This window comes from Hermetia illucens, chromosome 3 (assembly GCF_905115235.1).
Source record: "Hermetia illucens chromosome 3, iHerIll2.2.curated.20191125, whole genome shotgun sequence".
In the NCBI taxonomy this organism is placed as follows: Eukaryota; Metazoa; Arthropoda; class Insecta; order Diptera; family Stratiomyidae; genus Hermetia; species Hermetia illucens.
The window spans coordinates 34,558,800-34,580,771 of record NC_051851.1 but is presented as its reverse complement, the minus strand read 5'-3'; the positions used below and the strand labels follow the sequence as shown (position 1 = coordinate 34,580,771).

The window sequence follows — 21,972 nt, the reverse complement described above, 5'->3', positions numbered from 1 at the left end:
GCACACAACGAGGGCAGGTGAGCCAGGTGAACAGGTAGGCATACCTGACAGCATCAGGGTACATGGCATGGCATCGTAATTACGTTAGCAGGAGGCAGCATCTATACCAAGAACTCACATCGCAAAGGAGCAGGTCGTCGAATATCCACACACTCGAAATTATTATAAATGCATGTCTGTTATCGCCAGTTAAACGAGTTAAAAGTGAACCCTAGAAAATCGATAAGCGTCTTACATACACGTGATGGAGTACTAATATGTAATTAAATTTCCCTTCAGAATCAAGTTGGAGCGTTACGAGCAAGCCTGTGCCGTAGATAGTGTAACTAAAAAATGTGCAGGACGACCGAGCAGTTGTCGCTCAGCAATGCTCGGCATCCTGGGAACTCAATTACGGATGACTTGTGCCTGCCATGGCACCGAATTTCCACACCTATACGAGTGTCTCGGTTGGCAGCGTCTCCTCTGGCTCAATCCCTGTGTCGGTAAGTGGAACTTCGTGCAATGATTTAGTTCCTCTCGTGATATATGCATGCACGTAACTAGACTTGAACGCAAATGTGATTTTTTTTTTGCCATTTTACTTTGCAGTGGAGGCTCAGAAGGATTTTCACGTGAAACGATTAGCGGAGCTGGGATTGCTGACAACCACAAGTACAACTACTACGCGATCCCCACCCATTGTTGTTTTAACAACAAATCGAATTTCGCTGGGAATCAATGAACCGTTCAATACGAAGCATCACTCCTACACCCCGGTGAGCAGACCTCGTGATTTTAATGAAATTTATTTCCAATCGACTTTTGTAATTGACGCAAGTTGTTCATCAACGTTCACGTGGCAGCCACTTTATTTATATCGCGGGCCTAGAAGATAATTCGATAATCCAGAAAAAAATGCGAATAAAAAACTAACTTTTTAGCAAATTTGTTACCCATTTTTTCGCTTTATTCTTTACAAATAGTTCGACTCTAACTAGAACTCATCGTGCGTTTCTTTATTTATGTCAAAAATATAAATTAATCAAAAAGCCGTGAACACAATTCCCACAATCACCAGTGCATAAATAAATCCTAATCAACTGGCGAAAAAAAGGAGCATTTTCCGATTTTCTCATATCCAACGTTAGAATAAACCATCTGAAAACGAACCAATGCACAGTATCCGGCACATAACGATTAATGCCGTACCAATAACAACCCCCTCTCTCTCGATTTCTCAATGCAGGTGGGAAAGACTGAATTGCCAGTAGAAACGAATTATATTGAATCCCCGGACGTATATCCGGAGCATTTCAGCGGCGAACAGAATAATATCGAGGACGCTGGGAACAATGCAAATGAAGCGGCTTCTGAAGAGCAATCCGTGACGGTGACAACGAGTTCTACATTAGAAATCGAAACTACAACAATGACAACAACCACCACTACAACAACAATGGCGACAACAACCACCACCGTTGCACCAAGTAAGTACTAACCTAGTCCTAGTGCAAAAACAACCCTCCCTCATCTATCGAGGACACGGATAACACAAGAATATGTCATTATGCGTCAAATGAAATAAATAGGAAATTGCAGATGTTAAGCCGATTATCTGTTATTTCACTAACTAAGAGCGATTAGTGCATTTCAAATGTGTCAATTGTTGGACTTTATCAATTAAGGACGAACATATTAGTCAAACCAGGAAATTTGTCGTCGAAACACCATTGAAGTAATCGATGGCTTTATCCATGATTATTTTATTGTTTAACCTCAATAACATGACCGATCTGCACTAGTCAACATTCAAAAAGGATTCGGATCGATGGCTCTTTCATGACCTTCCAGTGCCTTATCAGAATACCTTTTCCGGTAGAGGCTGAACTGCATCTATCTGTTTTGGTTTTTAAAATCATTTTTATTTTTAAGAAATAACAGATCGTTCAATAAGTCCCGGGACTAACTATGAAAACAACATTTTATCGGCAAAATTCTTTATTATTCATCAACATAATCTCCTTCAAGGGTTATACAATCATTCCAACGCTTCTCTAACTTTTCAATGCCATGTTTGTAGAACGATTTGTCTTTTGACTCAAAATGAGCCTCAGTAGTAGCGATCACCTCCTCATTTGAGCCAAATCTTTTTCCCTGGAGCATCTTTTTGAGATCCGCAAAGAGCCAGCAGTCGCTGGGGGCCAGATCCGGCGAGTACGGAGGATGAGGAAGCAGTTGAAAGCCTAATTCGTTGAATTTGGTCATCGTTTTGATTGACTTGTGGCACGGTGCGTTGTCTTGATGAAAGATGACTTCCTTCTTCTTCATGTGTGGGCGTTTTTTCGCTATTTCGGCCTTCAAACGATCCAATAACACCATGTAGTAATCGCTATTGATGGTTTTCCCTTTTTCGAGGTAGTCAATGAAAATTATACCATTCGCATCCCAGAATATGGACGCCATCACTTTGCCGGCCGACTGTTGTGTTTTTGAACGCTTCGGGCGGCTTTTACCCGTCGTACGCCATTCACCTGACTGCCGACTTGACTCTGGAGTGAAATGGTGAATCCATGTTTCGTCCACTGTCACATATCGACGCAAAAAATCCTGTTTATTGCGAGTAAACAGTGCCAAACAGCTCTCCGAATCATTGATACGTTGTTGCTTTTATTCCATTGTGAGCAAACGCGGCAGCCATTTGGAAAAAACCTTTTTTATAGCCAATTTTTGGTACAAAATAGTAAACGATTTTCAATACTTGCTTGGTGTTTTCGGGAGTTACTCCCTCATTTGGCCGACCCGAACGTTCCGCATCATTTGTATCAGCACGACCGCGTTTCACGTCGAAAACCACCGACAAATGGTTGTTTTCGACGGAGTAGAGTCCGGATAACGTTTTTCAAGCCATTGCTGAGCTTGAACAGTGTTTTTCCCTATTAGAAAACAATGTTTTATCAACACACGAAACTCGTTTTGGTCCATTTTTTCACGATTGCAAAGGTAGCGACAGTTTAACCACTATAGCTTTCTTGGTTATGTTTGGAATTACATCAAATTTTGACACATCTTATCTGAAGGTTGGTACTTCTGAACCTTGGTATATAAATGGCGTTATTAGCGTCATTTCTACGCTAGTCCCGGGACTTATTGAACGATGTGTTAGGTAACAATAATATATAGATTGGAAACATGAACAATAAAAAAAAACAATCTTTTAAAATAACAAAAATAACTTAAATCTAATGGCCACTGTGGGCTCTCAAAGTTTTCGAATAACAATTTACAGGCAGAGAAGAGAAACAGTAAGAAATAAAAATCTAATTTTACAATAAGTTGTCGGGAAATGGTCAAAAACCCAACAGAATTCACTTGGCCTTAGTGGCAAGTAAAGAAATATAAAAGTAATAATAGTAATAAATGTTTTATCGCTACAAAAGATACTTTTAACTTAAATTATTGTGCTTAAAACTATCATAATTATATATTTTATATTATATTTTTTTTTTTTTTATTTTTTTACAATAACATCCATAGTTAGAGAAGGTAATAATAACAGATGTAATATTTACAAAGAAACAAAGAATAATAACGTATGTATGTATAAGTTATTATACAACTGTAGGCAAAATCAGCACCCGTTCAATATGTACATATTTACAAAGCCCCACCAAGAAACAAATGGCAGAACTGAGCACGGCCACCGCTAACCGGCATCCTGCAGCCACCAGTACCAGGATTTTTTTTTTCATCCCGCTTAATGTCAATTGTTCTCGCTCTGGAGTATCTCCAGTCGAATCCCCGAGCCCCCACTGTCAAATTCGGGGGGTATTCTATCCTTTTGTCCGTGGCCCGTCTATGTATATAATACATAACCGGATCACCGGCAGAATCAAGAATTAGACCATTCCTGTCAAGATACACGAACGCTTCGGGAAGAATGAAGCCTGTCGTGAGAGTTTTCTCGAAATACCCATCATTTGGGTAGAACGACTGCGAAACCCAAGGGTTCCCACCATGCGAAGCAGATCGCACTATATGATTCCGAATCAATCTCACGATAACTGTGTCAATTCTTGGCACAGCAGCAGCTGCATACATAGCTTAATTAGTTACATAGTGCTCATAGTTTGACGAAGCAGTCCTATTAAGCCCCGTGCAAGCACGCAGACATTTCCTTTCAAAGATCCTTATTTTCTCCATATGGCTAGCACTCAAATTAAACCAGATAGCACACCCGTAGGTGAGCACCGGTCTAACCAAAGTAAGATAGCAAATAATCTTAACCTTCCGGCTAAGATATGGAGCATAAAAGAGTCTTCGAAGAGACATGAATGCCTTGCGAGCGCTCTCTAGCGCGACTTTAACGTGTTTGTTAAATTGGAGACGCTCGTCAAGATGCACACCCAGATATCTAACGCACTTCTTATGAGGAATGTGCTCAGAACTATCCTCGTTCGCGACAATGTGGAAATCTCTCCAATTCCTTTTCAAGTTCCTACTGGCATACGCCAAGGAATTTCGAAACAGAATCGTTTCACACTTTTGCGCATTGATTTTCATCCGCCAACTGTTCGTGAAGAACTTAATATAATATCATTGAACATCTTCTGAAGTTCAACTTGCACCTCAGTTGCCTTCTTGTGTGCCGTGTAGACTATCAGATCGTCTGCAAAAGCACGACCTTTTAGGAGATTTATTAAAATCGAAAGAGTTGAGTAATTCGCCGGCAAATACCGCAAAAAGTGTAGGCGCAGTCACTGTTCCTTGCTGTAATCCATTCAGAACATGAAATTCTCTCCTAGTAGTGAGATTTCCATCCGTAATGACAAAGCACTTGCCATACAGCATACTACACATCATCGCTACGAAGTGGCTGGGAAACTCATTCTTCAGGAGTCTGAAAATTAGTCCATTCAACCAGACGGTATCAAAGGCGTTCTCCATGTCTATAAGGCAAGCGCCTACGCACTCACCATTGTTAATCCGCCAGCAAATATCAGACGTTACCTTCGTTATTGCATGTATTGTCGAATGTCCAGACCGAAATCCGAATTGCGCGTTTGGCCTTCTTCTTGATATGCCCGTTTAAGGCTTTCAATACCAAAACCTCAAACACCTTGCTGATGTTAGGCAGCAAACTGATTGGGCGGTAGCTTTAAGGGCTGGATGAATCCTTCCCTCTCTTTAAAATCGGGAATACTCGGGCTTTCTTCCATTGTCCTGGAAAGAAGGAATTGTTCAATAAATTATTGAACAAAATGCAATAATTACGAATGGCAATGTCTGGTAAATGCCTGAGGACCACGTTGGGAATGCCATCCATACCGGATGATCTCTTATTGTTTACTCTTCTGAATATGGAAGTTAACTCTACACATGAGACAAAGTAATCAAGCAGATTATCACTTGGTATGAGATCAGCCTGCAACGCAGAGCTAAATTGGAGAACTGTGGTGCCGTTCAGGCTATATTTGAAATTGTGGACAGCTCGTTCTACAATTTCCGAAAGTCGCGTTGGTTCTAAGTCCGTTCTGGGCCGATGCACCGATTCAAAGTGCTCCCCTATAAGTTCGAGTTTCAGAGCATCATCCATCACGATGTAATTGCCTTGCGCATCAGCAGTTACACTATTCGTGTCTATACCTGAGTCAATAAGGTGTTGTATCTCGCTGCCACCGACTTTAATTCTCGGTACAGTTATTCGTGACTTCTTCCGGAATAACGTATTTATCTTAAAACATGGAATCTGCATAGCTTGGTGAAATACCCTTTAACTTCTCCCGCCATTGGAAGTTCACTTCATTTACGTAATGTTGACGGATAAGATCCCGCGCAATCTTTAGAAGTGATTTGAACTCAACCAATATGGGATGATGATAGTCCCCATATCTCCGATAGATTTTGTTGACGCGAGTGAGCAGAAGGCTTTTCACTTTTTTCAACCGTTTTATGACTGCAGTTTCATATCCTTCCATATTATTGCGAGGTTTAATCTTAAGGACGACTTGTTCAATTGTTTCCAGCGTCAAGTTCTCCAGCTTGAGAAGATACTGAAGTATTTCCTCGTTGCTCAGGTTCCTGTCACCTGGTGCAATTGTACTATCGTTTTCCCCATCAAGAGGTGGGCATTCCTCTCGATATCCCCGAATAAACCTCTCTTGGAATTTCTTCCAATTTGTTTGTTTAAAGTTCAGCCTGTGGACGCCACTGTCCATCGGCAGAAGGCGAACTCTTCGTCCATCAAACAGAACTTCAATAAGAATAGCGTTATGGTCGCTATCGTAAGGAAGGAGTCTGTAGTTTCCGTTGAGGATTCCTAAAATTAAAGTTCAAGCGCGCGTCAGCAATGCACAAATCCAGATAGGAATCTGCCCTGGGCCAGGTTGGACTCTCTGACCCATATAATTCGCATTTATACTCTATCTGGTATTGCTCTATCCAAGATTTGAGGAATACCCCTCTGGGATTGTTTGTGGCGTTTAGCCACGAGGTATGCTTAGCACTCAAGTCGCCAGCTATAATATAGTAATTAGGCAGCCTATTCAGTTCGAGTATCGTAAACAGAGAATGGAATTCCTCCCTGAACTTGGCTTGGTTGTTTCCCACTGCATAGACTGACAGAATGTATAAATTCCCTCCTCTAGGCAGTGAAAAAAGAATACATGAGACTTCGATACACTCAAAGGTTTCAAATTCAGGCCTATTAATATGCCTGAAACGATATTGGCGACCCACAAGTATTCCAGTACCACCTCCCCCATCACAATTTCGTCTATCGTTCCTCACGAATTCAAAATCCTTGAATGTTATCGAATGCCCCGGATTGAGGTGGGTTTCTGAAATCAAGACTATGTCAGGCTGTTGTCTGGCAGCGAAATCAAGGAGCTCCGCTCTTCGATGGATTCCTACGATGGAATTCACATTAATCGCGATGATCCGGAGACCATCCAGTGGTACCGCTGTGACTGCAGACCTAACAGCGGGCATGCTGTTTGTGTAAATATTCTGTTATGCTATTTATTTTTGTATTGTGTACGTGTAGCGTATGCTTGCTCTCTCGGCCCCCGTCTTTTTAATAACAAAATTCGAGAGCCCCGCGCTCCCATTAAGTAGAGTGGCTAAATCTCTACCACCTAATTTATAAACATTAATGGGGGGCACCCTTTCCCCCTTTCCTTTATTCCGGGTGCTAATTGTATCCCCAGTCGGACCATTTTTTAAATTTTCACTCGTACTTGCATTATTTTTTACATTATTTAACATTTTTTCTTGAATTTTGTTTTTTTTTTCTTTAATTTTTTGGAAACATAGAGCAAAAACTCACCCAATTTTTCGTCTTCACTACTGCAACTTACCTGGTTAGCACCCTCTTCTGGGACATTTCCATCGCCACCGTTGTCGCTGACTCTCGTATCGTCAGCTTTACTGTTCTCTATGTCCTTCATACGGACAGATTCGCTGCCGAAAACTTATTCGCCCTCAAGGCAGCCCGGTTCCTCCATGACTGCAAAAGTAGTCGAAGAAAGCTTCATTTTTTTTCTGGCTACCTTTAGAGACGGCGGGCCCGCCTCCCTAGCCATTAGCTGCTCCGTAAGCTTTCCATTTTTTTTTATCAATATTGTCATTTGATTTTTCAAATCTTCGAGTGTCTTTGCCATTTCTTCTTTCAAGATTGGCTATCCTCACTTTGGCTATTTTCAAGTCTGGATCCTCCTCGTTGCGGACTCCACGACCGATCCGAATGCCCCTAGGCCTTATGGTGGGGGGCCGGTCTGGTCCGCCACCCGCCGGCGGCTCGCCGTTCATTCCCGCCAAGCCAAAAAAACGATTTTTTTCTCAAAACTTTTTAAGGAACAAGTAACTTAGATAACAAATCAAAAGTAAATTAGTTTCAATTAAGTTTTAAATTATATATTATTAATTAAGTAATATAAATATCTTTTTATATTCTTGATAAAAGTTAATTTAATTTCAATTTTAAATTATTTTTATTAATAATATCAATTTGTAGACACGTCCGTTCTCTACAAATGTCCCATGTATATTGAGCACAGAGGGTCCACAGAGGGTCACTCTGTGGACATCTGACGAGCGCTATCAACCAGCAATACTTCAAATCCAGTCTTTCTGGTTTCCCAATATGACTATCTCAAACTCATGTTTAAAACACACTACAAGTGGTATACTCGAATTCACAGCATGCAAATTCTGCCTCTTCATTTCATGATAAAGAGCCGCTAGGGAAATTAAAAAAATAATAATTATTTTTTCAAATTTTCACCCAGAAACCATGAAATCTTTCGATCATTGGCCCAGTTTTTCTAATAGTTAATACCACAATGCTATGTGTGTGGTCATGCCAACTTGCAATTATGTGCATTTTACCTAGCGGATCGGGGCAATACGGAAACATTTACGTATGTACTGTTGGCTAATTGCTGCAGTATGCTGCAGCGCGAGATTGTTGTTGGTGCAAGCTAACCCCAAATTGTCGGTCACTGTCTGAGAAGTGAAGCTAAATGGAGGAAAGAGTTTAGCTAATTCTTGGTCAGAAGCTAAGTCTGGTTTTAAATGGGAAATGACTCGATGGTTAGCCATGCCGGCCGTTTCTTTCTGATTTCATACGAATTTTTGTGATTTAGATAGTAATTTTGCCCTGAAAGATGGTAATTTGCAGTCTGTGTCTACAATGAGAGACACATTTAAAGTGCGGAAGCCTTTAGCTTTATCTGAAAGAACGGTAAGAATGCGAAGTCAGCACTTTCCACCTAAAGTCCACATGAATCTTCATATCGGGCCAAGCTTTGCCTTCCTGCTGCAACGTGATTCATGTGTGCAATTGCGATTTGAGCTGGTGAGTGTTAAACCTATTGAAATTTCAACTGGTTACTTTTTTATTGGCAAAAAAAGTGGCTGCGATTTGTTTTTATTAGGTTGTTGCACATGAAATGGCATATTTGGTACTAAAATGTGAAACGACTGTAAAGCTTACAAAAATTTATTTAATTGATCAAAATAGGTGCCAGTCGATTCAAAACACTTTTCCCAGCGCCAGTTTCATAGAAATCCAATTTTCGGGGGTTGATAAACTCGTCGGAGGTAATTTTGATGGCCTCTTCATTCTTAAATTGCTTTTCCGCCAAAAAATTATGCTTAAAATAGTGGTAGTCGGCTGGCGAAAGGTGAATATGGTGGTGGTTGTTCTGGATACAATAGGTCGTGCATTATAGTGAAGAAGCACCACACCATCTCTGTTGACTAATTGTGGCCGTTGAATACTCAATTTTTGGTGCATTTCCTCGAGTTGGGGACAGTATTTCTGTGGATTTATCGTTTCTCCAGGTGCCTGGAAAGAATAGTGGATAACTCCAGCTGTAGACCACCAAATAGTCACCATTAGCTTTTTCGGATGGAGCCTTAGTTTCGGCATATGCTTCGGTGGCTCATCAACATCTAGCCATTGTGCTAATCGGCGACGATTGTCGTATAATATCCACTTTTCATCACATGTCACTATTCTGTGTAAAAAGGGATCGCTTCTGTTGCGGGAGAGTAAAGAACTGCAAATTTCCAGTCGAAGCACCATGTTTGCTCCGTAAGAGCATACGGAACCCATTTGTCGAGCTTTTTCACCTTTCCAAGTTCTTGCAAGTGCCAAGAAACTGTCGAATAGTGTACGCCCAGTTTCTCTGCAATGTCTCTCACAAACTGACTTGTGTCGGATTCGACTAGCAAACGCAGCTCGTCGTTCTCAATCCATGGTCCTGGATGGCCACGTGGCTCACTTTGAAGGTTTACGTCGCCTGACCGAAATTTTTCGAACCACTGCCGTGTCGTTCGTTCGCTTACTGAATCAACTCCAAATGCGCTGTCAATGTTCCTTGTCGCCTCCGCTGCTTTATGACAGAAAAAGTATACGTTCTTGGCTCTTTTCCATTCTTTTTTCTTTTTTATCCACTGTTATCACAACGATGGTCAAAACGGAAATGATTAAATGTAGGAGTCTTTATACTGCATTATCCGACACCAACAGTGCCAACTGGTGAAACAAAGTAAAGCAAAATCGCAACTAACTTCACTTGATTGCCAAATCGGTCATTTCATGTGCAACAACCTAATAATTCTATTTCCACAGTGAGTCCATAGGTATAGTTTTGTTTTTTAATAAAGAGCACATTTAATTCAAATGAAACATTTTACTTTTGAAATAATAAAAACTTGTTGTTTCTTTTTCGGTGGTGTGGATATTTATTCTTGCAAATACCGATATTTCGGGAACCACTTGTTCCCTTCATCAGTGCTAACAAATTAGCACTTGCAAGAATAAATATCCACACCACCGAAAAAGAAACAACAAGTTTTTATTATTTCAATTAATTAATCGTTGAAAACACCGCATTATTTCACTCAGATTTTACTTTTGTTATTTTTAATCATTTGTTAACATCAATAAAACTAAATTTAAAAAATCCTAAGAGACGAGTTTTTCACTCCTTGAATTGTGACTTCTCACACCAATTCAATTATTTTTTCAAACCTTTTTTAAAAATCAATTGAACTGACAAGGCCTATTTCACACGACAACGATTACTTCGTGTGAACTTGTCCCGCACTTTCAAATTGGCCTCGTAACAGGTTACGCTCTCTTTCAGTGCATCCGGTATCTCTTCGCAACAGCACTCCATCCCCGGTTGAAACCCAAGGGTTTCGGCGAGAGAACCCGTGGCGAGGCTACTCGATTGCGGTCGACTGGCGGATATCATCTGATCTCTTCAAAACCGTCTCTTTTGTCGAAGACCAAGTCGTCAGGAAGTCAAAGATTCTCCCCGTACATCAGCCCAGCAGAGCTGGCAGCAAACTCCCCGCGGACGGTTGCACGAAAGTCAAATAAAACAAAAGACAAAACCTGCGAGCAGGACGGCTTGTCGCGCGTGATAATGGCTGCCTACGGCGTACAGTGTCAACGTTCTAGCATCAACTCTCGACAGAGGGCCCCAGCACATGACTGTGCTCTTATGCCCTTCAGAGACATCACCTCAGGCTACCGAGGCTCAAAAACCAGTTCAGTAGCATAAACCGTTGACCGAGCCTTCTGGAAGCCACACTGCCTATTTGATAAATAACCGCCTCTATCAATTAATGGACATAGCCGGTTATCGATTACCCGCTCGAGGACCTTGCCTATTGTATTCAGAAGACAGATAGATCTTTAGGATTTTGGTACACCTATCGGCGTACCTACCTTCAGGATCAATCCAAGCTTTTGTATTTTCCACTCTGCGGGGAAGGACCCTTCTTTCAGGCAGTCTGTAAATACCCATGCGAAAGTGCTTGGTGCCATTCTCATTGCCAGTTTCAGCCCCTTGTTGGGGATTTGATCAATGCCGGAGGCTGGAGTATCCCGGACCATTTCCACTGCATTCAAGACTTCGTCTGTGGTTACTGGAGGGATGTCTTTGGCGCCCATTGGTATCATTGAGAAGATGGTTTCAAGATGTTGAGGGAACAATGTCGAAACTCTCTCCCACAATAATCTAGGGCACATCATAGGAGGAGCCCTTTTATCTTTTATTGCTGACATAACCGACTTGTACGCTCCTCCCCATGGATCGGAGTCTGCCTCATCAAAGTAAGAATTTTTACTTTTCATGATGGCCCAGTCCAAATTTTTGCGTGCCTATTTCTATTCGAGGTGCCTTTGCCTTTGTATCCTCATCAAGTGTTCTTGATGACCAACCTGTTTCTGGTTTCTTCAGGTGAAGATTTATTGCTCTGGGTACCTTATCAATAGCAATATATATCGCCTGGTGGTCGTTATGCGTGTATTCTTTGCTAACATGTCAGTGAAAAGGAAGATCAACAAAGTAGCCTAGCTTTCTGGGTCTGCCTGTCTCTCTATCTATCTGTCACACCCGATTTATTTGGAAACGGCTAGACCGCTTGTCGCCCCGCCCGCCTTTAAACCCATAAAATGGCACCATTTTGTGTTAAGCTTAAGGCGGGCTCCCCATACATGCGAAAGGACGGTGCAAAATTTTTTTTCCAAAACGTGTCCATCTGGGGTATGTTGGGTTATTTAATTTCCTTTGTTTCTACTTAATGTCATTATTATATGAAACGCATGGTTTTCGAATTATTTGCGAAAAACCGTTGAAAAACATGCATTTTTCTTCTTCAGCCAATTACTGAAAATTATTAGTAATCTACTATTATTAACTTTATTTGAACAGATATCGGTATGAAGGGTATTTCGAAGCCTAGGCACCATATAATGGTAGCGTCTTCATTATTTTCAGATTTTTCGGTTGGGAAGTTTCTGCGAATGGCTCCGTTAAGAAATAATCATTTTCGACCCCGGCACTCTCCACCTTTCTGACAAATGTCAAAATTAAGACCAGTTTCAGAAAGTACTAATCGAGACCTACCCTTTTATATGGGGACCTTCCCTTAAATTCAAGGAAGGATTTAACTCACTGTATGCGTGAGCGTTCACAGTTCCTACCTTTCCACCAAATTTGATATCAATCGCTGCAACAGTCTTCGAGAAAAATGCGTGTGACGAACAGACAGACAGTAAACCGATTTTAATAAGGTTTTGTTTTACACAAAACCTTAAAAAGGAAAACATTACCTCTATAGAGGACTCCGCTCTCTCTTCAGTTGTTTCCTTTCTGCTTTCGTTTAAGTATTTTTTTTAATTACTTTTCCTTATTTTTAAATTTTTCTTTTATTTTAACTCTAGTTTTAGGTTTTATCTTTCGGAAGATTCGGATTTTTTTACTTCTTCAGGCATTAAAATCGGTTTACTATCTGTGTGCCTATCTGTCACCCTCATTTTCTCAGATTGGTACACAGTTTGGTAGAAAGAGCGAAACTGTGAATCCCCTTACATGCAGTAAGTAACAACGGTCTACGTTGAGCTCTTTTGAAACTATGGGGTATCGAATGAAAGATATTGGCTCATACTCTTCGAATCAGATATGACGTTTAATATTGGTTGCAAAGGGGAGGAGTGCGGATGCCCGAAGAGGGTCAATTGTTTCTCAGAATTGTTTCTCTCCCAACGTAAAAAATAGAAAAAAAATCATGGTGGTCGGTGTTTACGGCATATATGCCTCAAAATACTCCTCATTACGATATCTCAAATAAAGTTCAAAATAGTATATATCATGCAAGATTCACAAAATTTTACAGCAAGACAGACCTTAGAAACGATCATACTGACAAGTTTGTTGAAAATCTTATTATTATTACCAGATTTATAGTAGGTCAAAGTTGCTCCTTTGGCGTCAAATTACTACTCCCCACATGATAAAATGTCAGTACCACGTCGAATTGAACATCGGGTATATTCAACGCATATTCACTACAAGTTTCAATGACACCTTTAATACCTGAAACGCGGAACACCACGGTTTCATGGTTTGTTTGTTGTTTGTTAGGCTCATTTTTTCGGGAGCTGCTATCCGCGGCAACAACATTCTTACTAGTTTCCGGAATTCTTTCACTATTTCACAGCCTCTATAATTAGCCTGGTATTGACTCTTACAATTTACTCACTTTTCCGGGATCACCTTGGCATCTTTTGCGCTAGGGTATAACATCGCTGACTTTCCAAAGTGCTCAAGTTGTAAATTTTGTTTGAATCTTCAGTACTGTCAAACGTAAGCCTTGATCCAATTGAATTGAATTGAATTTTTTTTTTTCACAACACATATTTTCGTTCCTTCTAGAATCTGAAAACCTTTTTACCTTTCGCTGGCTGAAATGTTGTCGTTTTGACACGTTAGGTGGAGCTCTTAGTCATAACCTTGAGACCTGTGCCTGCCATCGCGGTCAGATCGTAGCAATATATTTCAAACTACCACAATTTTCCGTGAAGCTTGCGCTTCTACGCTACACTCCTACGCTACGTAGTTCAATGCGATCTTCTCGATGGCCATCTTAAGATAGTGTGCTCTATTGCATGGCATACGCCGTCTTGAGCTCCGTCTTAAAATCATCATGTCTATTGGGATATAGTCCATACGTCGACGTAGTTCTTCGTACAGGGCGCTTTCTTCACCTAAACTCTAGAAGATCTAGGTCTAGGTCGTCCAGCTTCTGCCCTTCACTGGGCAGCAAGTCTACCTCCCTGATTGATCCTGTAGTTTCCGCCTCCGAGATTCCTTCCGGGACCTCGGTAAATTTTCCACGTGATGACTTTTCCCTATGCGCATGCACAGCTATGCTGCCAAATCTATGATTGATATTGTAACTACGACGTTTGATTGCCTCCAGGGGTCGGTCATCCGCCCCGATGGTGAGGACTCTACCTTCACACGTTTGGACATCCACTTTCTGAGCTATTGGGAGGCCCATGAGATCTTCCGTCTCTATTACTGCGGCTTTAGGAAGAAACACTATCACCATGTGTGCTCCTAGTATAGCATGCCCAGTACATGTCGACAGTTCCACTCCTTCCCCAAACTTCACAGTCCACCAATGTGTGATCTAGTCGAAAGCGTATCCCGGTCACAATCCATCCCTTGCACATTTACCTGACGACAAGGTCTTCGATAGTTTTCTGCTCCTCATGAGTTAGAATTTTCCGGGGAAACATTTTTGGCAGTATGGCCAGTCCAATGCCCTTGACAGCACTAGCATAGCAAATGGCGTGCTTCCTGATTTCGGTCTTCAATCCCGATCAACCCGAGTATTCCCCCATTTGGGTTTAGGTTTGGGCTTTCTGGGAGCATTTACCTCATCTGGGCTAATCTCCCCTGCCCCTCACCTTCTTCATTATCTTCATCATCATCAACGATGCAACAACCGGTATCCAGTCTAGGTTTGCCTTAATAAGGAACTCCAAGCATCCCGGTTTTGTGGCGAGTTCCACCAATTCAATATTCCTAAAAGCTATCTGGCGTCCTGACCTACGCCATCGCTCCATCTCAGAGAGGATCTGCCTCATCTTCTTTTCCTGTCATAGATATTGCCCTTTTAGACTTTCCACACCGGATAATCCTCACCCATACGGAATAGGCGATCCGCCCACCGCAATCTGTTGAGACGAATTTTATCCACAACCAGACAGTCGTGGTATCACTCATAAAGTCCATCATTATAAAGTCTGCGGAATCGTCCATCCTCATGTAGGGGGCCAAGAATGCTTCAGAGGCTTCTTCTCTTGAACGCGGACAACAGTTCGCAATTTTTCTCACTAAGAACCCAGGTCTCCGAGGAATAAATAAGGGCTGCCAAGACCATTGTCTTGTACAGTAGAAGCTTTGCCCTATGGTGAGACGTTTCGAGCGAAACAGTTTTTGTAAGCTGAAATAGGCTCTGTGGGTTACCAACAACCGTGCGCGAATTTCATCGTCATAGTTGTTATCGGTTGTAATTTTCGACCCTAGATAGGAGAAATTTTCAACAGTCTCAAAGTTGTAGTCTCCTATTTCGTTTGAAAAGTGTAATTCGATTTGATGATTCTTTGTTCCTTGGCGCTGCCGTTGCCACCATGTACTTCTTTCCTTCCTTGCCTTGATTAATGTGAAGCCCCAGATCTCGCGCCACCTGCTTGATCTGGATGAAGGTAAACTGTACATCTCGGGTTATTTTTCCCATAATGTCAATGTCGCCAGCGTAGGCTAATAGTTGGGTGGACTTGAAGAGGATGGTGCCTCTTGCATTGACATCTGCATAGCGAATCACTTTCTCCAAGGCCAGATTGAAGAGGACTTATAACGTGATAGGTCTCTGCGCGTGCTCACGTTCTTTGAGGGTGCTGTATTGCCCGGTATGCAGCATTCTTCCATTCCGTTGCTAGCTCACTTTTATCATCAAACCAGCTGTTTCGACTTTTCTTCCAATTACTACCAAGTATGTTTGTGACCGTATCAATGATAATGCTCTTCAGGTAGTTGTGATGATTATTTGTCGATGCTTCATGTCCAGGACATCGGTTGACTGCGGTTAGTGCGGCATCCATATCCCCTTTATGGGTGTTACGGAGGGCTATGTTGTGGACGGCTTCAGTACTCACTCTCATCTAATAGTCAGAGGGGATCATAGGCGGTGTTGCAACTCGCCCCCCCCCCCCGCAATATGTTCTCATATTCTCTGAGAGGTGGCGGCCTTCAATATGGTGGTCCCGTTTGGAGATGTCCATGCATGTTTGTGGACCGCTTTCCGCGTAAATCACGTATTTCCAACAACCATGGTTTACTGGATGGTCACTATAATATATGGTGTAGGGGCTCTTCTCCAGGTCACTGTCCAACGCATCTCTTCCAATGCCGTTACATCAGCCTTATATTGGGACAGGGTATCGACTAGCTGCTGCGCAAGATTCGGTCTGTACAGGGAACGCAAATTTCATGACAAAATGCGCAAATTAACCTAGTTGGTACAATTTATCCCGTTTTTAGGCGCGGGGACTACTTCCTCGTCTGCAGTTTTTCAGTAAGAAAGAAATTCCAGCGATCACCACGTGGAGGTGGAGATAGGGTTTGGTAGCAGAGCTGTTGGTGTTGGTTCAGCAGGCGTTTCCCAAGTTTTGTACTCATCGTGGGTACCAATCCGCGTTTCGCCCTGGGATCTATTCTACCCTTTGATCGCCCCCGCTTTTTTGGCTTCAATTAAGATGGCTTAGGTCTATTCTGAGCCTTCTTAGAAGCCTCTTCTGGTTTCCGGCCTTCCTTCAGATAACGCAGGTACCATTTAGTACCTGTGCCACTGAGGCCTGTCTCCTTCCTCATATATAATATAATGATCTCATCGTGATTTCGCTTGCCCCTGCTTTTTGAGCAGTGGTGTTTCTTGATGATTATCCTCGCAGTATGCCAGTGTTGACATTGGACCCACTGCTTGACGTCCCAACTTCTCCCTTTTTAGATGTAATCACCCGGCTCTCAGTGTTTCGGTGATGTTACTCCGCCTGGATTGTTAAGTTGTTGCGGTACGTGGTCCCGCTTCTTTGCGTTTTCGACTCCCCAGTCTAGATCCTTAGCGTTTTGTTAATAGTAGGGTCCCCTCGTACAGCGTATGGCCATCAGCACGCACTAACGGTCTTGGTAGACGAGGCATGGAAAACGACATATCATCCCTCAAAAGTCTCCTCTCACAGAGAGACAAGTTGGTTCCAGACAGCTATATTCCGCAACCTTGATGGTAAGAACAGATAAAAAGAAAAACACTCATCTCACCGTCTTGAACAAATTTGTTGTCTCTAATTAGTTTTTACGAGCAAGGGGGGAATGCGTTCTCTTACAATCCATTTCACTAACTATGCCTTGGATTTCATTGCTCATAATTTCACACCTTCTGCTCCTACGAATTCATGCTCCTCCTCTTAATCTGAAGATTTATCATACTTCACGGATACATCAGGTGTCGCGATTGGCTTTATTAATAGAAAAAAGAAAAGCCGCGGAATAGAATACGACCCCGAAATTTTATTACACCCTTGTATGAATAGCGATTACAACGGCACGACAAATGAGCTGCAGGATTATATAAATCGGGTCTCATCAAAAAGATTGAAGACTATTTGTTACCAGCAGGATTATTGTCTCTGACGTTGTCTTGTCGTGTCTTGTCTTTGGCTTCCTTGGAAATCGCGCTCCTTTCCAAAAACTGTGAAGTTTATTTAACGGTCTGTCGCGCACACATCCATCTCGTGCCACCCCGCAGCACGGACACGGGGCCCAATCCACGCCATACAATATGCATAATGAGCTGGAGTGAACCTGAAATTGTAATGAAATGACAAGGATAATTCTTGGTCGACCTTCTCGTCTTTTTTTTCCTTTTTCTGAATTGGTAATTGCACACTCTACAATTCTGTTTCATATTATTCGCAGGGAATTGTGTCGTCCAGCGGCCTCATCAGTCGGACCAATTGGTACCGGAAGGAAGTAGCCGTCGGGTAAGCATTTGCATAGCCATTCAGCTGGACACGATTTTAATGCACGGACTTCGTGTGTCTTTTAATTGGAACACAAACAGATCTACTCCTTGGACGATGTTGAATGCAGTGAGCTGTGTACCTGTGGTGAATCGCTGACCCTCGCCTGCCACGCTCTGTGCGTTCCATTCGCACCTTGCCGAACACCTCTGGCATTCTACAATCACGCTTCACCGGCTTATCAGGCTTTCCGGGGACGATGCCTCTGTTATTCCGGTCGTTTCATATGCATGCGGCCTCCGCCGGGAGAGTATTTGCTGCCAGGTGAGTCCTGTTCAAGATTTAATTTTGGGAATTTGGAGCCTTAGAACTGGTGCACCGTATTTCGTTGGCCAGAAAGTTGATACGAGCACGACGTGTTTATGTTTATATGGGAGTGGCGTCGAGGTGAAAATAAAGCGTCGGCACAATCTGCACTATATGGAGGTACCTTCGCCTGTGGAATGTCTTTCTTCACAAGGAGAAATGAGGACACCGGAAATCATACCTTAGAACTAAACCATAAATTCACACGGCTTTAGATTTTTATGCAGTGTCTCATCCACGTAATTGCGTGCCTTGTGCAAATACAAGCAAACCGGGGGTTGTCGATACACTAGTTCTGATGCCACTTTCCATTGGATTATCCTGCGAGCCTGACGTAGTGCATCAAATCCTCCATTTACCTCCGCTGAAAGTAATGCCAGGGATTGATTTTGTACTGCACATGCTTCAAATTACTCACGAACGAACCAACAAGGCTCAACTATTCACGTCACAATTTATTTTATGTATTTTATGCAGGAGGAGTATTTTTGTTGCTCGGCTACAGCTCCACGGACGAAGCCCTGTTGCGGCCCCACACTAACCTAGGAGTACAGGACGCTGTGAGGGCGCTGCAAAACTACGTTCTATCTGAAATAGATAACCAGGTGAGATATTACCTAACATTTCAAATTTATGCTAGACTAAGTCGTCAGGGCCACTTAATTTATGTATATTTGGGAGAGGAGTTGCATTAGCGTGCGAACCAGGTCAATAGCGAATTTCAAGTACTAATTTGTTAAAACAAGTTCTCCACGAAAACGGGAAGTAGGACGTGGATGATCCGCGGAGGGTGCTGGGTAAACTGGAAAATACTCGAGCTCCTTGTCGCGTTATTGTGGAGTGGAAAAATCTTGTTAAGGTTAGCCATGTTGTCTGTTATTTCAAGGCTCCGCGATACTGCCAGTAGCCGCTTGTAGTTGAGGCACTAGCGTGAACTTTTGATTGTTCAATGATCCAGAACAACGGGGGCGGGTGACCTTTAGAAGGATTATTTGATATATTCAGAAAATTGGCTCAACCATCCAACTCCTTTGTACTAAAATGGTATTGAATATTGTCGTGATACTGGGAGTTATTTTTACCGACCCCCTCTTATACCAACGCAATGTAAAGTAGTTTTCATGACATTTGCCCCATTATTAGAAAAAGACTCAAATGATCAAAGAAAATCGTTCCAAACTGAACAGTTTGGAAGGATTAAATGGATTAAATTCATATACAACTTGTCGAGGTTTTATGAAGGAAAAGCAATTGTATTTACATCACATCTTGGAAGGATCTGTCCTCCATATTTTAAACTTTTTTAACATCCCACTTGTTGGGATGGATAAAAGAAAAGAGTTCATATTTCCGTTGTTTATCAAACCCAGGAAATCTTTTACCATTCTGAAAAATGATATGAAAGTAAAAGAAAAATTCAGTCATTTGTTTTATCCTTATTGACGTATTAAACACCCACACAACTACAGGCATTTTATAGGCTTTCACTGGTTGTAACTGAGCAAAGCCACTGGAAACTTTTGAACCCCAAAATCATAACCTTAAATAAATTTGAAAATAGGTTTCAGAAGCTAAGATGAAAGTCCTAACTACTTTTGCAATTGAAATAAAAGATAAAGAATGTCCTGAATTGGATTCGAGAAGAAATTATAGATACGGTCGGGAAGCGGAAAGCTCAAACAAAATTTCAATGGATTTAATATGGTTTCTGCCTATTCAAGGCATACCACATTAAAATACCATCGATATAATTGTTATAATAATAATTAATCACTCAATAGTAACATTTAAATCTTTTCCTTGAAGTTAGAGTGCTTCATCTCAAGAGCATCACAGTGGGTATTGGGTGTGTGAATTAATTATACCCGTTTCCCAATAGATATCATAACTAGTAGTGGTTTCATTGGGAACTACTTTGGCAGCACTTGTGTACGAAAGTACTTTTGATAAGCTGCCAAACGCAGTATTTGACATTCATCATCATCAACGGCGCAACATCCGGTATCCGGTCAAGGCCTGCCTTAATAAGGAACTCCAGACATCCAGGTCCACCAATACAATATCCTTAACAGCTGCCTCTCATTCTGACGTACAATATCGCTCCATTTCAGGCAGGGTCTGCCTCGTCTTCTTTTCCTACAATAGATATTGCCCTTATAGACTTTCCGGGCTGGATCATCCTCATCCATACGGATTAAGTGACCCGCCCACCGTAACCTATTGAGCCGAATTTTATCCACGACCTGACGATCATGGTATCGCTCATAGATTTCGTCGTTATGTAGGCTACGGAATCGTCCATCATCATGTAGGGGCCAAAATTTCTTCGGAAGATTCTTCTTTTGAACGCGGCCAAGAGTTCGCAATTCTTCTTGCTAAGAACCCAAGTCTCCGAGGAATACATGAGGACTGGGAAGATCATTATCTTGTACAGTAAGAGGTTTGACCCTTTGGTGAGATGTTTCGAGCGAAACAGTTTTTGTAAGCTGAAATAGGCTCTGTTGGCTGCCAACAACAATGCGCGGATTTCACCATCGTAGCTGTTATCGGTTGTGATTTTCGACCCTAGATCTTCCCGTTTGACCAGTGCGATTCGATGTTGTTCGTTCTTTCGGTTTGGGCGTTGACGTTGTCACGATGTACTTCGTCTTGCCTTCATTAATGTGCAACCCAAGATCTCGCGCCGCCTACTCGATCTGGATGAAGGTAGACTGTACATCCCAGGTTGTTCTTCCCATGATGTCAATATCGTCAGCATAAGCCAGTAGTTGGGTGGACTTGAATAGGATGGTGCCTCTCGCATTGACATCGGCATCGCGAATCACTTTCTTCAGGGCCAGGTTAGAGAGGATGTATGCTAGGGCATCTTAGACCGTTGTTGATGTGGAGTGGTCTCGAGAGTGATCCTGCTGCTTTTATCTGGCCTTGCACATTGGTCAGGGTCAGCCTAGTCAGTCTTAACAATTTTGTCGGCACACCGAATTCACTGATGGCCCTGTACACTTTTACCCTGGCTATGCTGTCATTGGCGGCCTTAAAGTCGAAGAAAAAAGGTGCAACTGATGGCCATATTCCAACAGTTTTTCCATCGCTTGCCGGAGAGAGAAAATCTGATCTGTTGCTGATTTGCCTGGTGTAAAGCCTCTTTGATATGGGCCAACGTTGTTTTGGGTATATGGGGCTAGCCGAGCTAGAAGGATAACGGAGAATATCTTGTAGATGGTACTCAGCAACGTGATACCTCTATAATTGCTGCACTGTGTGATATCTCCCTTTATATGTATGGGGCAGATAATGCCTCGTTGCCAGTCGTCAAGCGTTAATTCGCTGCCCTGCACCTTGAACATCAGTTGATGAACCGCTTCGTGCAGTTGGTCGCCTTCATATTGAACCAATTCGGTTGTAATTCCACCAGTTCCTGGCGACCTATGGTTTCTAAGCCGGTAGATTGCACGGACTGTTACTTCCATGCTTAAACCAGCAACTGATTACTTGGTATACTGACGGATCCCTCACAGCAGAGGGAGCGGGTGCCGGTATCATTGATCCAAGGAAAATTTACTTTGAGCTGATGGGCAGGTACACTAGCATATTCCAGGCGGAAATATTCGCCATAGACAAATGTGCTTCCTTTAATCTACAAAGGAACTACAGGGCGCAGAACATAGTAATTCTCACCGATAGTCAAGCAGCAATCAAAGCACTTAGGTCCAACCAGCTGAACTCTAAACTGGTGT

At 42.3% G+C, this 21,972-nt stretch overlaps 1 protein-coding gene across 6 annotated transcripts in view; it reads left to right on the top strand.

Moving 5' to 3' along the window:
- The window catches only part of LOC119652430, a 425,085-nt gene that overhangs the window by 391,206 nt on the left and 11,907 nt on the right, over positions 1-21,972 (top strand). For all 6 annotated transcript variants that reach the window (XM_038056559.1, XM_038056558.1, XM_038056556.1 and 3 more), the window contains 6 exons: positions 280-485; positions 592-758; positions 1,229-1,469; positions 17,826-17,890; positions 17,971-18,193; positions 18,713-18,840. In XM_038056559.1, coding sequence (XP_037912487.1) covers positions 280-485; positions 592-758; positions 1,229-1,469; positions 17,826-17,890; positions 17,971-18,193; positions 18,713-18,840 — 1,030 coding nt within the window. The remainder of the gene's footprint in view (positions 1-279; positions 486-591; positions 759-1,228; positions 1,470-17,825; positions 17,891-17,970; positions 18,194-18,712; positions 18,841-21,972) is intronic.